General features: G+C 39.6%; 1 protein-coding gene across 1 annotated transcript in view; it reads right to left on the reverse strand.

The window, feature by feature from the left end:
- Nucleotides 1-18,360, reverse strand: part of LTBP1 (latent transforming growth factor beta binding protein 1) — a 423,791-nt gene that overhangs the window by 127,683 nt on the left and 277,748 nt on the right. Inside the window, 5 exon segments of the mRNA XM_021087653.1 lie at nucleotides 5,526-5,624; nucleotides 6,451-6,550; nucleotides 9,853-9,875; nucleotides 12,305-12,532; nucleotides 15,254-15,421. Coding sequence (XP_020943312.1) covers nucleotides 5,526-5,624; nucleotides 6,451-6,550; nucleotides 9,853-9,875; nucleotides 12,305-12,532; nucleotides 15,254-15,421 — 618 coding nt within the window.

The following is an 18,360-nucleotide window of genomic DNA, read 5'->3' on the forward strand; positions in this document are numbered from 1 at the left end:
GATTCCAGATATAAGTGATATCATATGGTATTTGTCTTTCTCTTTCTGACTTCCTTCACTCAGTGTGAGAGAAAAGACTCGATCTTAACTGTTATCAACACAAAAAAAGAAAAGTATGGGGTATGATAGGGTTGTCAGCTGATGCTTCTGCAGTAATCACAGTGAAAAATATAAATTATCAGACAACACACTGTACATCTTAAACTTATATAGTGTTATGTGTCAACCACATCTCAAAACCAAAGCCAAAAAAAAAAAAGATCAACACCATTTTTAAGGTAAAAAATAAATTATTGGCATTCCTATTTTAAAGTGTAAAAAAAAAAAAAAAAAAAGGCATATCTCCTAACCACCTCTTCCTGTGCTTTTCCTCCTTGTCTGTTGTACTTTCATTCTTGAGCACATATATGTTACATGGAAAGGTGAATCCTGAAGGCACTGTCTTGAAACTGAAAGTTTTTGGCTTTTTCTGTGTTTTGGGGGGCAAAGACATTATGTTTCACATTTTTCTCAGAGGTCACTCACACATAGGCATGTGACCCTGTTCCCATGGAAAGCGTCAATTCACGTCAAAGCATACATTTCTCTGTACATGCTGACTGCATCCACATGAGCACTGGGAATTCAGCAAAGCCTCGAACAGGAAACACTAATTGCTGGTCTTCAGGGCACTCCAGTTAATGATAATGTCCTGTCTTCTAAAGCATGTCTGGTTTCCCAGAGATCAAGAGACTGCTCCCACGGGACTCATCTAAGAGTCCTCCTTCACAGCACCCATCACATGTTCCCTGGTTTGAAGGACCATCCTAGTCTTCATGCTAAATATGGCCCCTGAAACACCTTCACCTGTACCTGGCCAAGGACCTGTTTCTTTCCCTAGAGTCCGTTTAGAATTTGGAAAAAGAGTCAAGACCAAGAGCCAATGGAAAACCAAATGCTCCATTTATCCTGACAACAAGGCCAGGGGTGGATTTAAGAATTTGGTGTCTTTATTACATTTTAAAGAATTAAATGAAAAAGAAAGCTTTTGGCAAAATATGACCATGAGTATGCTGACCTTTAGTTTTTTTCCCTCATCATGTGAATACTCAAAATAAATAGACAAACAGAGCTGGAAATACTAAAGCATGACGCTTTGACATAAAGTTCATTTTCCATTAGTATGCACAGCTTATTGCAGCTGTAATGATGCTGGTAATATGCATTAGGGACAAATGTTTTTATAAAGGGGTCGTTTCTGAGATCTGGAAAAGACGTGATGAGCAAGAGTTTTTATAACATTTGGACCATAATGATTACAAAGGTTTAAACAGGGCAGTCATGTATGTCAAAGAATAATTTTTGGTGGGTCTACAAGGGCCATGGAGAAAGTTTAGGAAGAGTCAAAGGAAGGCATCCCATGGAAAGGTTTATAAAAATGCCCTGGCTTCCTAACTGCCCCACAATGAGCATTAATTGTCCCACAACAATCGAAGCAGATGTTTCCACTTGGTAAATACTTGCCAGAGAAACAAAGGTTTGATTTTCCAATCTATCCTTGAGCTATTAAGACACTATGCTAAATCAAGAATTTATATGCTGAAATGTATAATTTATTTGGAAACAGTATGCCAATAGTATTGCAAGCCACCAACTCAGCTGCTAAGAGTGGAAAATATCACACTTATTCCCTGAAAATATGTGGATCACTTCATAATGATTGCAAGTCAAATTAAATCTGATGAAATCTGCAAAGGCTACTTCCACTCTCACCATCGTAATGATATCATCGCTAAGCAATGCGGAGCTGATTTTATTTATTGTAGATGCCTACTTATTATTCTATTCCTTTCTTCATTTATGGATGAAACCCGTGGTGACAAACATTTACCTCCTTTGTGTTCTAGAAAAAAAAAAAAAAACACCGCCTAATGTTCTGGAGAGAATTGATCAGATTGCTCCTTAATTTACATGTTTGGCTCTCTCATCAAAACCAATGGAAACATCCATAATTTTTGATTTAAATTAAATTTGATACAAAACAGCCTTGTTCTAGTGTAAATTACATAGCATATCTCCAAAACCGCAAACCCTTTAAATCCAATGACTATTTCCAATGTTCTCTCCATGGGTTGTTTCAGAAAGATTCTTTTACCATAGGAAGTAAGAGCACCTACAAATGCTGCATGAAAATGAAATTTCAATGTCACTTGTTTCCTGGAAGGAAATGCTCGTGCTTCAAACATGTCAGAGCAGATGTTAGCCCTGTAGCTCTGCCAAACTCAAATTAAGTTGTCTCCTAACAACTTCGTATAGCACAGCTACTTTCATTTTTTTCAAATCAGCTCTATAGTTCAGTCGAAGCTGAGTAACTGCAATTTGTCATTCCTTACACAGCTGCATTTAAATGATGAAACTGCATTTATCTAGCCAAGCTTAATTAACCTCTACAAAGCTAGTTTGCAAGAAGTCTGTCCACACTGATCAGCCATTGTTAAAAAGGCACAAAAGTATGCCTTCCCACTGGAAAATGGAAATTGAATACTTGAAAGAACTAGTGAATTACATGGACACACTGCAATTTTTCTTTTTAACATTGATCTAAACAATGAGAAGATCCTTGCTGACCGAGATGGTGTATTACATGTTTGTATGCCTTGTAATGCATAGCGGAGTCTCTCAGATGTGTTTAATCAAGTGGGTAGACAGAGACATGACTTCAGAACAGAGAATAACAATTTTAACCACAGCCATTTTTTAGAAAATCACAAGCATTTCATTGTAATCATTAGAAATACTTAGAATAGCTAACATTTCTATATCACTTTACTCAGTGTTTATAATAAAACCAAAGAGCAGTGGCCCTGCATTAATGTAGGAAAAGCCATGGCTCTGGGAGCAAGTGCACCCGGACAGTATCCTTGAAGTGGGTGAAAGCACACTGCCCAGTCCATGGTATGACTCTGCACTACTTAGGACCTTGGGACAGAAGTGCATTTTAAAGACACTTTCCAGTATGCCATACCAATTCAAATATCTAAGAGAAATTGCATGCACAATTTCAACGAAATGGGTAACAGTTTTTGAGGTCTTTTGTTTGTTTGGTTTTGGCTGTACCCAAAGCACGGTGAAGTTCCTGAGCCAGGGATCAAACCTGTGCCACAGCAGTGACAATGCCAAGTCCTTAACCATTAGGCCACCAGGGAACTCCTATTTTTTGTTTTTGCTTTGTTTTGTTTTTTAACAGCTGCACCTGCAAGTAGAATCAGAGCTGTAGCTGGAGCCTACGCCACAGCAACACCAGATACAAGCTGAATCTGCGAACCAAGTCACAGCTTATGGCAACGCCTGATCCTTAACCCATTGAGCAAGGCCAGGGATTGAACCTGTGGCCTCATGGACACTATGTCGGGTTCTTAACCCACCGAGTCACAATGGGAACTCCTCCTGTTTTGTTTTGGTTGGTTGGTTTTTCTTTTGTCTTTTTAGGGCCGCACCCATGGCATGTGGAGGTTCCCAAGCTAGGGGTTAAATTGGAGCTGTAGCCGCATCTGTGACCTACACCACAGCTCATCACCGCAACGCCAGATCTTTAACCCACTGAGCAAGACCAGGGATTGAACCCAAGTCCTCATGGATGCGAGTCGTGTTCGTTAACCATTGAACCATGATGGGAACTCCTTTTTAAAAAAACCATACAATTGTATGTATTTAAGGTGTGCAACTTGATACTTTATGCATATACATTGTGAAAAGATCACCATGCTCCAACCAACGAACACATCTGACCAAGCACATTTCTATTTGAAATGATGCAACTCATGTTTGTGGAAGGTAAACTTCTAACAGGGGCTGCAATCTCCTCCATTAGATTCTCCTGCTATACACTGCCCATCTCACCCTGTAAGGGTACCATGAGGTTAAGTTTTTATGATATATCTTAGTGATATTTTATGATTATAAATATATTTTTCTACATTAGAATCTGTGGAACACACAAAAAATCCTAAAATGAAACAATACCCAAACCTCAGATCCCACTACAAAAAATAATCACTGTTAATACTTGGTTAATACTTTTCTTCTAGCATTTCTCAATTTATATATGTCTTTTTTATACCACTGGTTTAATACTCGACATTTTTCATTTTTACATACTTTATTTTGCATTTATCAATGTCTTTTGACCATTTTTCTGCTAGATTTCAATAAAAATTCTGCAAAAATACTGTAGTATTTGATGGTAGCTTAATGTTTCAGTGTAGATATAATCACCTATTTCCCTAGAGTTAAATAGGTTTTTTTTCCATTTTCTCTATTATACATGATGCTATGCTAAGTATCCATTTATACAAACCATTATAGAAGTTCAGGGGACATTATTTCCTTACACTGGTTTTCTTTTTATGAGATTACTGAGTTAAAAGTCTTAAACATTTTTCAAGTTTTTTTTTTTTTTTTTTTTGGTCTTTTTAGGGCCATATCCACGGCATATGGAGGTTCCCAAGCTAGGGGTCTAATTGGAGCTACAGCAGCCGGCCACAGCCACAGCCACAGCCATGCCAGATCCAAGCCACATCTGTGACCTAAACCACAGCTCAGGGCAATGCCAGATCCTTAACCTGCTGAGTGAGGCCAGGAATGGAACCTGCAACCTCATGGTTCCTAGTCGGATTCGTTTCCACTGAGCCATGACGGGAACTCCTCAAGTTCTTGATACATACTAGCAGTTTGTGCTTTCCAGAAAAGTTGAACTAGTTTACTTTCCTTTCAGCAATGTTTGAGAGGCTCAATTTCACTTTAGAAAAAATTAAATACTAATTTGCTAAGAATAAAGAATTCGCCTTTTAATGTGCATTTCTTTGACTACTGGTAAAGTTGAAATTTCCTATTATATATATGTTTCTTGGTATTTTTTTTCTGTGAATTGCCTAATTATATTATATCATCATTTTTCTATTAGTATTCTTTTTGCTGATGCATAAGACCTCACTATGCATATACATTGTGAAAAGAGCACCATACTCCAACCAATGAACAACTTTTAGGCTGTTGGTTTCAAATTATGATAAATTTTATAATTTGTCACTAATGATGAAAATAACACATTTACTATAAAGGATGTTGAAAACATATAAAAACATATTGAAGAGCATAATGATTATCCATGATCCTATTAACTGGGGATGATTAAACACTTGGATGACTTTCTCTTTTTCTGTGTTTGTAAACATTTAAAAAATAACACTGGAATCACTTTGTTCTGTATTTCTTAGTATTATGGCATAAGCATCTCCTCATGACATTAAATATTCTTTTAAAACATTACTAGTTATATGATATTCTGCTATATACTTATCATAACTTATTTAAACATATTCCTCCTTTTAAATAATATTTAGATTATTTCCAAATATATGCTATTATGTCTAATCCTGCCATGAAAAATCTTATATATACATGATACAATGTTGACACTACATTTAAAATGAAGTTCACATCCACAGTCTCTTCCACAGGCACTGTAACATCAATCCTGCACATACCTGTTACTTGAGTAGGTGCAATGACTTGGCTGGCACTTGACGTCGAAGCTTCTGGAGCTACTTCCACAGGCACAGGAGGTGATGTTTTTTCAATCACTACTGTATGAGAAGGGGGGGAATAAAATGAAAATTAAAGCCGGTTAAGGGCATTGAGATCCCATTTCAAAATGCAAGCATAATTTAATCTAACAACACACCACAGTAATTCTTGCATATTAAAACAGCCATAGGTCCCTCAAGCTCATGGGATGGGTTTATTGCCCTGGTTTCAACACTGAGCAAGGATAACTGAGAGCAATTCAGAAGCCAAGAAAAATGACCCTTCATCAAATGATGAGCCTCAGTAATGTTCTAATAATGTATACTACTCCTGACCACGGAAAATGGTGAAAACATTTTACCATTATAATACTTAGAATACAGTACTCCCCCTCACTTTCAGGGGTTATCTTCTAACACTTGCCTCCCTCGGGGGATGCCTGAAATCACAGAGAGTGCCAAACCCTATACATATATATAAAACCCTATATAATGGGCAGGAAGCATATACTGCATGGATACTGGACAAAAGGATGAGTCACGTCCCAGGCAGGATGGAGCAGGACGGCTTGAGATTTCATCACGCTACTCAGAACAATGCATGATTTAAAACTTATGAATTGTTTACTTCTGTAACTTTCCATTAACTATTTTCAGGCTGCACCCGACATTAGAAAGTGAAACTGCAGATAAAGAAGGACGGACTATACCATGTTTACACTAACCCTGTATGAGTGTATTAATGTACATAAATGTATTTTGCACATTTCACTTCTCTTAGGAATTCTCATGATTAAAACTTTGAAATCAAAGACACACAACAAATCCTCATTTTACTCTTGTCTTCAGGATACCCTTACAAATAGCACAGATCAACACAGGCTACCTGGAAAATGTGGATGCAGATGAATGGTTGAAATGCCTGGAGAGAGCTGGGGTTGACCAGGCTCAAGTTTGGTTTTCTCTTGATCCAATGAAGGTATTTCCTGGATGGTTGTATTAAGAAGGAAAAAAAAAAAAGAACTGAAAGAAGGGATTTTTCACTTTCATATATTACTATTTTTATTTAATTAATTCTACTCTTAGAAAGGCAACAAATATCACAGGGCATTATACAAAAAGCTGTGCAATTAAACAACAACAACAACAACTATTGCTGTGCTGGTAGTATAGCTAGCCCTTGAGTTTTCCCAGCAGTGCTGCAGACATACCCTCAACGCAAACCTTTTCCCTGGGGGCCCAAAACAAAAGACCTCCTCAGATTTTTTTAATTGAAATATAAAGTTGATTTATAATGTTGTGCCAATTTCTGCTGTACAGCAAAACAACTCAGTCATAATATACATACAGTCTTTTTTAAATATTCTTTTTCATCATGGGCTATCCCAGGAGATAGGACATGGTTCCCTGTCCTGTATCATTGCTTGTCCATTCTAAATATAATAGTTTGCCTCTATGAACCCCTAAACTCCCAGGCCATCCCACGCCCTCCCTTTCCCCCTTGGCAACCACAAGTCTGTTCTCTAAGATCTTCAGACATTTTAGACAAATGCCTTGGCTCAGGGGCCCACATTTGATCTGAAACAAGCAGAACTCACCCCAGGGGAGAACTAAACTGTCACCTCATTCACACGTGGCTTCTGCCCACATAAAATAAGAAGCTATACTTTGCAGATTCAACAATGGATACAGGTGTGTCACAACAAAGGAACACATGGTACCTCAAAATATTTTAAGCCCATCAGTCATTGCAGTAACTTTATACCTCCACCTCTCGTCACCAGAGCAACAGAAAACCCGGGACTTGGACGTGCATCCTGAGCTGCCTCGAACTCCTGTCCTGTTGCCCACTCCTGTCCCCTCAACCACAAGCAAAAAAAAGAGACTGACATCCATGGCTCATTTTGCAGTTACAGCTCTTTAGAACTCCCCAAGACTGAACAATGAGGCTAGATAAGGATCTGTGTCCTCACCCACAGCAGTGTGGGGGGAGCCCTCACATCACCACCCCTCTAACAGTGTTCATCAGATGATGTGGTCATTCCTTCCCTCGCTTGCTTTAATTACTGTCACCTTCCAGAAAGCTCAGTCTCCTGGCCTCTGTTTCCATTCTACTTTTTCTCCTAAATTTCCTTATCACCTTTTCTATAGCCTCTCCTACTTTTTATAAAGCAGACATCCTGTCCAATATCTATCAATGACCCACTTTTGCAGGCATGAGTGCTTACAGAGTAACTCCTTTTAGATATTCCACAAATACCTCAAATCCCTCTCTTCCCCAATCCATCCAGGCTGCCATTCCAACTTCTTCACTTCTGTCTACACCATAGCTCATGGCAATGCTGGCTCCTTAACCCACTGAGCGAGGCCAGGGATCGAACCTGCATCCTCAGGGATCCTAGTCAGATTTGTTTCTGCTGCACCATGATGTGAATTCTGATCCATCCAGGTTTAAAGTCCTGTTTTTGTCCTTGATCTTTCGGTCCTAATTCCAAGCCATGTGCATCGCCGCTATGCCTTCTATTTGTTGCCTTTTTCCACATCCACAACCCCCACTGCTCTCACCATTCTCAGTTTACTGTAGTCATCTCATCGTTCTCTTAAGCTTCCTCTTTCTATCTCAGTTAATCCTGAATGATGCATCGTCTAGAAACACTAAACAGTACCTTTTCCCACATTTTCTTCTCTTCTTAGGAATAGTGACTAGCTTTTCTATTACCTATTAAAAGGTGATCTCAGTCTTAATTGCAGCCCCATGGTCAACGCCAGCAAGGAGAGGACCATAACCAGGGTCCTCCCAAAGCTTACAGACACAATTTCCTCTGTCAGCACGGGGCAGCCAACTTCCTAATCAATGCCACTTCTCCACTTGACAAGGAGGGTCTGGGTGAGGATCAGGGTATCTCCTCATCAGTTGCAATTGCAGTTTGGTTCCGACCCTTCCAAAGCAACTCAAGTTCTCTTTCAAATCAGTCTCTCCTGCAACCCTAATTGCCCTCTCGCAGTCTGCCCCCTCCACGACACCTTGGCACATATAATTTCTCAGCACCAAACCACCCTCTCTCTTCATCAGTCTTTAGTATCATGAGATCTCTGCAAAAAGTCAAGCCAAGTCTAGGGGTGCATTTTCCCCACTGCCTCCTCTCCAAATAAACCGCAGGAAAAGTACACAAGAAAACTTTCAGGGCCACTTTATGAGAATTACCATAAACGCCATCATAAACAATGAAGAACAAAACTCAGAGAGGATGAGGCTGTCAGGGAGCTGGCTGACCTGCTCATATGCTAAATGATTCCTCCCACTTATCAACCAGAACTCAATTCAGAATCAACAAAATTGCAAACTACTGTCAGGGATCTTTAGAGATGCTATCCAAGAGCTAAAAATACGCATGGAAAATATGCATATGTATTGCGCTTCTTTGGGGGTCAATATAACAACATTTTTCCTTATTAGATGCTCTAAAATCATGCCTCTTTTTTCTGGATTTTTTCAGCACTTTCAACATTATGTTATTCTATTACCATATTCATAAGCAAAAGAGTTTTAAAACTATTTATAATAATTTACATATGTATTGCCCCATCTAAATCCTAATGCTTAACTGCATTCTTGCTAACTGAATGAACAATACACAAATGTATAAACATTTAATAACCATCTAATTTTCATGTTATAAATAAAGAAATATTCAGATAAGGAACAGTATTACATAAATAGGACACAGCTCCAGTAAATGCCTTATTTTCTACTAACAAATCTCTACAATTCACAGTCCCATTTTGTGCCCCCCAAAAATAATAGATGAGAATTTCTCTACAATTTTTAAGAAGTAATTTCCCAGTATTTGATTATAAATATCAAGGGTAAGCTTTGTTCCTACCCCAGTTTAATTAAAAAATGCATGTCATGTCACATTTCAGTTGAATTAAGAAGTACATCACCCAGGGAAGAAGTACTCTTAGAACACAGAATTACATCAATGTGTCAGAACCTTTCTTTCTATAGATGATCCAGGCCATGAATTGCCACTGTCAACTCCATTTAAGCCCTTGATTCCCATCAGTCCTGTCATTTTCTTAAAGTTCCTTGAGAACAAGAGTTTTGTCTGACTTGTTCTCTATTGTTTGCTAACATTCAGAGTAGTGCCAGTCATACAGCTGGTGCTCAATAAATATGTTTTGAATGAATGAATTCTGTATTTCCTTAAACCATGTGATGGACAACAGACATATTATATATTTAAGGCTTTAAAAAAAAGCACCTTACAAACAATGAATACATTACCTTCTCAGGAGGTACAGTTGCCACTAAAACGAAAAAAGAAAGAAGGATATTAGTACAATTTAAGAGAGTCCACTGTCTTAAATACTGAAATACATAATATTTCAATTTTTAAAGAGCAACAGAAATCCAGTATGTATCCAAAAGGATTAAGAATCAAACTCAGTCAAATGCAGAATTACGGTCATCTACCATTTTGGAGAATTTTACACGACTGACGGGAAAAGTATGTGTATTACACCATTCCTCAATTATAAGAGCTCAGGTAGCAGATGTGATAAAGTTCTTTCCAACTCATTCATTAACTAAAAAAGTTAAAGGAGGCAGAACTTCCTGGTACATTATCTCATGCTTAATCTCAATTTTGTAGAACTTCCCATGCCTTAGAAAACAACCGTTTCCATTATACTTCTCCTAAACATAATAAATTATGTTTGAAATGCTTTCTGATGTCATTGTTTAGAAAGAAAAGAATGCTCTTATTTCAATAGGAGACAAGAAAGGGTACAGCATTCTTGACGCATACTGATCTTTAATGAATCCCTGTGAGCATTTTCAGGAAGATATGCTAACGAGATTGTGGGGAAAAAAATCACAAGCCAGAAAGATCTAATGAGAGATTAGCATTCATGTGTTGAAGAAATCACATATTACATAATCATCAACATTATTAGAGGGTGGGGGTAGCAGCGATTATGGCTTTCTATTTTGGAACACTTTTCAAAAATCAGTACCTAGTATTAGTCTTCAAGCTTTAGGTCAATAATCACAGGGATTTTTCTTACAAGTCAATGTCTCCATAAACACTGCTATAAAGATTTGGTAGATGCATTAACTTCAAAAAACCAATCAGGGCACCAGATTGTTACCACTGCTGCAATGTTCTTGTGGTCAGGAAAAGTCAGCTAACCTTCTACCTTGCCTAACCTACCACCAAGAAACGCTTGAGGCAGAATATGGACCAGAGCCCATCCTTCTGCTTGTGTGTTGGAAGAAGAGTTGCAAACATCTGGCCAAATGCACAGGAGCAAACTGGCCAACATCATCAACTCCAGGTAAGGTTCTAACTGATTTGCCTAAGCAAGGATGAGTGCAGCAAATGAAAGGCCATACAGAGTTTCAGAGCCCTGAAGAGAGGCTGCTCTACCAGGAGGGGGACCCTGCCAAGCTCCGAATGCCTCACTAACCTGGGCACCTTCTCTCCTCACAAACCCTGCAAATTGTCACCCTGACTTCTGACCTAAGACTCAACTGTGAAAAGCCAACAAGAGCTTTATTAAAGCCAATACATATTCCACACACAGCTAAGATTTTTGTTCCTCCCATCTGGGGTGAGCACTTTTGTGGTAACGAAGCTATGTGAAGCACTGGACAGGCTGGTTTACATGAAGAGACAGAGATTGATAATCCGTCTTTCTGAACACCAGAGAGTCAGAGCCAACTGTCTCCAGTTTCGCTCTGGAGTAGGAGGCCTTAACCACTTCCTTGGAAAAATGTGCTCCCTGTTCCCATCACACACTCTTTGTAGGACATCTGCAAGCCAGGAGCTCTAAGGCTCAGGTTTCTCAAAATGTGAATCAAGGGACTTCACTAGGTGATCTCCAAGATCCCTTTCATTGACCCTATCTTCCTTCATTGCCTCCCCTCATCCCTGTCTGCCTGTGGGACTCTATTTCATGCTCAGCTGATGCTTTAACTTTTTTAGCTCTATGGTTTCCACTTTTTAAAGTGAATACATATTAAATGGCCCTCTAGACATAGGAAAGAATTTGAGCTCATCCCTGAAGGATCTAAAACACTCTCCAGGAATAAACAGTAGCTCCCAAACACAAGCCAATGTCCTGAGATTACCATGGAATCCTGTCACCTGCTAAGTATACATTACTCTGGAGCAGTGGTTCTCAATCAGGGGTATCTGCTCCCAGGGGACAGAAAGCGATGCTTGCATACATTTTTTATTTATTTTTCTTTTTAGGGCCACATCTGTGGTATATGCAAGTTTCTGGGCTAGGGATTGAATTGGAGCTGCAGCTGCAGACCTATGCCATAGCCACAGCAACAGGGGATCTGGGCTGCATCTGCCACTTTTGCAGTAGCTGTGGCAACACCGGATCCTTAACCTATTGAGTGAAGGCAGGGATTGAACCCACTTCCCCACAGATACTACGTTGGGTTCTTAACCCACGGAGCCCCAAGAGAACTCCCTTGGGAACCTTTTTGATTCCAGCAACAGGAAGGGGGAAGGCACTACTGGCATCTAGAGGTTAGAAGCCAGGGATGATGTTGCTAAACTTCCTCCAAGGCATAGAGCAAGCCCTCACACATCAAAAAACTATCCACCCCAAATTGCCAATAGTGCCGAGGCTGTAAACCCTTGTTCTAAAGGGTATAAACAGGGAAACTAAAGCAAAGACACACAGACAGTCGCTAGATCGTGGTCCATGTCCAGTCTCACCTTCTGGCTCCGCCGCTCCTGGCCCCTGTTCCTGGGAGAAGGTCAGGGCCTCCACTGGCTCTTCCTTGGCTGGGAGAGGTGGAGGATGAGTACTTTTAGCAACAGGTTGAGTGTTCTTTGGCTTGACAAATACAGGTCCTTTACCTACATGGTGATGGATTGGCCTGCGTCTATGAACGCCAGAAACCGTATAACCCATTCCACCAGGACAGATTTCCTTAAAAGCAGCTAGATTTGGGATGGGAAAATATTCCTTTTAAAAATCTAAAAGTGCAAACTTATACAGAGGAAAATATCATGATGAATATCTCTTAATAAAGTTACATTTACAAACTTTAAAAACAGATGCAAAATGCTGGAATTTCTGTCAAACTTGCAAATTTACAGAAAAATCCAACCTTTTCTTTTACTAAATATTTCTCTATTAATTCCTTATCCTACCCAATCAGAATTTTATATATATAGCATATACAGAGAACATATATTTTATATATCATGTCAGCCAAAAATCAGGAGACATTATACACACCAAATTTTATATTTAATATCCTATATCACAGTATGTATTACACACAGAAAATATATGTAATACATTAAATTTTTAGGTACAGAACATACTATATTATATACATTCCATGGGTGTGTGTGTGTGTGTACGTGTGTGTGATATCAGCAAAATATCTGATTTCTCCCTCTTGTGTAGGTATAACTTCATTAGCGATTAACCAGGAACTCAGTAACATCTAAGTTAAATGATCAGCAAGAAGGTTAAAAAAGGAAAAAGCAATCACTACGGAAGGAAATGAGGTACTGAAATCTTCCTAATTTATTTCCAGTTGAAGAAACCAAAGGACACGGCCAGAATGGAGATCATCAGCTGGTATAGAGAGGCTGGTTAGGAAGGCTTGAAAAGAGCAAGTGGTTTTGAAGCTAGATTCTCAGGATGGTGAGCAGGAATACAGCAAAGCACACATGCTAAAGAGATGAAGGGTAGACACAAAGGAAAAAAGGTCATGCCAAGTCAGAATGCAGTTATTTTCAAGGAAAGGGATGACAAGGGAGCAAGAGCCTGACCATGACCAATTGGTGGAATTCTCCTCAGGACAAGAAGATACTCTGTGCCCTAGAACTGCTGTCCCAGCCAGGAAAGTGGTTTTGTAGGCTTAAAAAAAAAAAAAAAAAAGAAAAAGAAAGGACTGGGACTGGGCACATGTGATTTGCTAACCTCCATTGCATAATCGCCAGGAATAAGTCAAAGGGAAAGACAAGGGAGGCCAGGCAGTGTGTGGCCTGAGGAGGAAAAATCCACCTAATCCCTTTGGTGTTGGTATTGGAGGCAAGTTACCACATGCAAACACCAAGGAGCTTACGGTTAACTTTTTTTATTTCTACTTTGAAAATTGAAAGTAAAATAAGTCACTTTTTACTTCCACTGAATCAGAGGTCTCCCACAAATGTTCTGGACCTAAAATTAGTTCTCAATAAAAATCAAACTCTAAAATATTCCTTTAAAGCATGTTATAATGTTGTTTTTCTAAGAATCACACAGGAAATGGTAGAACCTCATTCTTAGGTTTAACTACAAAATACAATTTTCTTGCGATCTAGTTGTTTCCAGAAAAAAACATTTTTTTTTCTATCAAGAATCTGAAAGTATTGATGAACTAAACATTAATTTTATGAAAATCACCATATAACGAAAAATAGCTCGTGCCAAATTTTTATCTTTAATATTATTTTTAAATTTAGTAGCTGTACTTGATGGAAGTCTTCCTGTGTTATTTTCACCTTCTTGATTTATGCTTCATGTAAGGTTATAAAAGCTATCAAAATTGAATTTAAAGAGAAATGGGTCTATGAATTATCAAGATTATTAGTTGCACTGAATATTACTTTTTAATAGTGAGCAGATCAGATCCCACAGGAAGATAGTAGGGCCTTCTGGAGATGCCTAAAGTTACTCAGTATCCCAAAATACCATCAACATTACACTTTCTCTGTTCCATCAGTTCTTTCTAATCCTAGTCATCAATGAAGGTGGCTCATACTATTTAAATTTATATTGAAATCATATCTGCATCAGCATTAAGTTATAGGCTTAAGACATTAAATGGCCCTGTAAGAGTTAGGGCACTTCCCTAGGTGCCTATCAAACAAGAAATTGAGCAGCCCTTTTTATGCCCACCCCATGCCAGTGAAATTGGGGCACTTCTTTTTTTTTTTTTTGATAGCATCATGCTCAGTATTTGTAGGTATATTTTTTTCTATTCCATTTACCTCTACTTGACCCTGCTTGAGAAGTAGGTGACTCCTTTGTAGAAGACACTTAGATAAATGTATACTTTCAGGGTATGAGGCAATTATGTACTCAACTGAAGGATAAAGAATTATCGGCTTGTGAATATTTGCCTTCCACCCAGAAGTTCATAGGAGCTTTGGCAGAATCTGCCCTTGAGTTATTAATCTTCATCACATATAGTCAATCATGAATATAGTTTTCTCCACTTCCAATTGGAGAAATCAAGCACAATGTTCTTAACAGAACCTGCCAGGCACCTGTTCAATACCTGAATGAAAGAGTTAACCTGCACCAGCACTAGTCCCTGGCAGGCAGTAAGCAGTCAATCATCAGGAAAGTGCAAGCCCAGCTGGGCCTTCTGGTCTCTCCACACTTTCAAAGAGCAGACTTGGGGCCCGAGAAGCTAGGAATAAAATGTAATGGCTTTTCTTAACATCCAAAAGGAAGTCTAATGTTTCACAGAAATGGGAAAAATCTCTTTGCGTGTAATTTTTTCCACTGATTCAACCTCCTATGTTCACGGTTTCTACAAAAGTGATAAAAACACATTGTAGTATTCGTAACTAATTTTAAAGACAGAAACCACAAATAACCCACGCTGCCAAAAGCATCTCCTGGGTGCCTGTGTGGCTGAGAATGGCACGTCTTACCTGTGCCTGGAAGGGGACATTTCTCACAGTGCGGGCCCCAGGCCTTGCCCACACTACAACAGCAGAGCTGCTTGGTGAGGTGAACAGACAGAGGGTGCATACACTGCCTTCCGGAACTGACAAGTCGGTAACAGGGCCCCTTCTCTTCCGAGATCACAGGGGTATCCGCTGAAGCAGAGAGACAAGGCCTGACGTCATCCAAGAAACAACAAAAACCAGATCGACATTTCACATAATAGTAAAACAAACCCTGAAGTTTGGATTAGAAGCCATACTTCAGAATAAGTCTATCTAGACTTTGGGCATTATCCCTCTTGATTTAGGGTCAATTTACCAAATGAGTTTTGTTGGGTTGCTCTGGCTGCACCTGCGGCACGCAGCAGTTCCTGGGCCAGGGAGCAAACCCATGCCACAGTAGCGACCCGAGCCACAGCCATGACCACACCAGATCTTCAACCCACTGCAATCCTCAGGGAACTCCCCTAAATAAGTGTTAGAGTCAAGGACATCAAATGTCCCTGTCTCATCAGGTCCCTTCTTCCATTTCAGCAAGTGTTAAAAATCAGCTATGTGTGCATAAGTGAAAAGAAATAATTTCAATGAAAATAAACTTGCCCAAATAAACCTGGCCACCTATTTTCAAAATCACTACTTTGTTTGTTGTCTCATATTCAGCCACAATAGAAGTAGGTCTAGCGCAAAATTTGGTAAACAACCAGGTATCACAGAAATCAGGAACTGAACACAGTTGATACCCCAAGTCACCATGCCTCCTCTTGCTTTGAGGACTGTGAGAGCCTGCAGGGCCACATCTGGTCTCATGCTGGGCCAGCGGCCAGCAAGTGGGAGGCAGAGAGCAGCTTCTGACTGAAAATGCCAGAAAGGCTCCCAGTCCAGCCAGACAGTACATGAGAGAAAGAAGAGCTGATATCCTAAACCCTCAGAAAATGTTCATCCAACCAAAGTGTATCCAATAGCTCCATCCTAATTCTGCCTCTTCCATAAAAACGGAGTCTTACTTTTAGATAAGACTTTATTCATCTTAACAGCTATTGGGCATATACGGCACATACAAACAAAGACACACCCCGGCCTTCAAGATCATTTTCCAATGAAAACATGCATGGAGAAGGTTCTACAGAGCCAGTCAAAACTGCTGAATAGACCAAGCTTGATGGTCAGCTCTTTGTTCCTTCTCCCATACCAACAAAAGCTCTTCTCTATCACATTACTATCCAAATAAGGTTTTCTCAATTTGCCTTTTCCTAACCCAATTCCTCCAGCACCTGGTGCTTGCAAATGACCTTCTCTTCCTGCTCAGACCTAATTTTCATTCTTCCAAAAGCCCAACATCTTTGCTACAAGAAACAACATGATTTAATTAAGGCACTACGGCACAGTAAAGAGAACAAGGGGTTTTAGAGCCAGGCAGACCCAGGTTCATACAGTGGGTCTACCACTTGCCAGCAATATAACCTAGGGAAGTCACCCTGACTAGCTGTGATAGTTTGTGCGTGTGTCAACTTGGCTGGACCACAGTACCCAGATATTTGGTCCAATACACATTTGAATGTTGATATTAAGGTATTTTTCATATGAGGTTAACATTTAAATCAGCAGCCTCTGAATAAAGGAGATGACTCTCTGGCATGTGGGTGGGCCTCGTCCAAACAGTGAAGGCATTGAGAGAAAAAAGACCGAACTCCCCAGAGGAAGAAGGAATTTTGCCAGCAGACTGCCTTCAGACTCTGGCTGTGACATTAACTCTTCCCTGGGTCTCCAGCCTGCCAACCTACCTGCAGATTTGGGGCTTGCCAACCTCCACAATCATGTGAGCCAATTCCTTAAAAATCCCTTCAGATCCACCCACACTACTGGCTCCATTTCTCCGGAAAGAATCCTAACTGACTGAACTTCAACATCTGGCTGAGCCTCAATAACTTCCTTAGAATTCTAACAAGCTCAATATATAGACTAGAAATATCATAGGCTAAATTTCTGGTTCGGAGTAGGTACAAAATACATGTCAGCCTCCCTTATTAATAAAAGCAGATTATCTCCACCCTCTCAAGGGCATCTGTACACAACATGACCACTGCTTAGGGATAGAATTTCAACAAAGTGAAAACAGTCCAAAAAATATGTAGGTGGATGGGAGTATGGGAGCAGGGGATTGAGGGGAGCAAAGGAAACCTTCCCAAGGCTTCAAAATGTATAGTTGCTCTAATAAGACCAGGGTTTTTTTTAAATTATTATTAAAGTACAGCTGATTTACAATGTTGTGCCAATTTTTTATGTACAGCAAAGTGACTCAGTCATACACACACACACACACACACACACACACATACATACACACACGCATACATACATATATGCTTTTTCTTATATTATCTTCCAATCATGGTCTATCCCAAGAAGCTGAATATAGTCTCCTGGGCTATACAGTAGGACCCCATCAATTATTTATTCTAAATGTAATAGTTTGCATCTACTAACCCCAAACTCCCAGTTCATCCTCCTCCCTCTCGCCTCACCTGTCTCAACCACAAGTCTGTTCTCTGAAGCCAGGTTTGCCCAATACTTCTAAAAATGTGGTTAAGAGGGAGCAGTTTGAGTCTTTCCCTCTCCCTTCTAATCACTTTCTGGAGTCTGTACAAGTCAGCTATGGATGAACAAAGGTCACAGAACAAAAGTGAAAGAACTTTTAAGAGTATGATTATTACCCCCCAAAGGATAATAAGCTCCTAGAATGACTGACTCTTCCTTATATATCATGTATGTGTGTTCTCTGTGTGTGTGTCTATGTGTGTGTGTGTGTAGTATAATCTTAAGAACATAGTTCTAGGATAATAAGTTCACCAAGGATTTTGCTCCAAAATTTCTTCTCCCTAAGTGTTTGGAATTCACAACACATTTCCATAGAAATGATGTCAGGTCAACTCACGAAAGACTTTTATACATGATAGGGCTTAATTATAACACTAATTGCATTAAGTTAGGTCTAGATCCCAGGAACTAGAGCTATTCAAAGCAGAGTTCCCCAAATCCTGGACATTGGCAAATGGTGACATTGGTTCCTTGAAGTGACCTCTCTATGCTCACTT

This window comes from Sus scrofa, chromosome 3 (assembly GCF_000003025.6).
Source record: "Sus scrofa isolate TJ Tabasco breed Duroc chromosome 3, Sscrofa11.1, whole genome shotgun sequence".
Classification (NCBI taxonomy): domain Eukaryota; kingdom Metazoa; phylum Chordata; class Mammalia; order Artiodactyla; family Suidae; genus Sus; species Sus scrofa.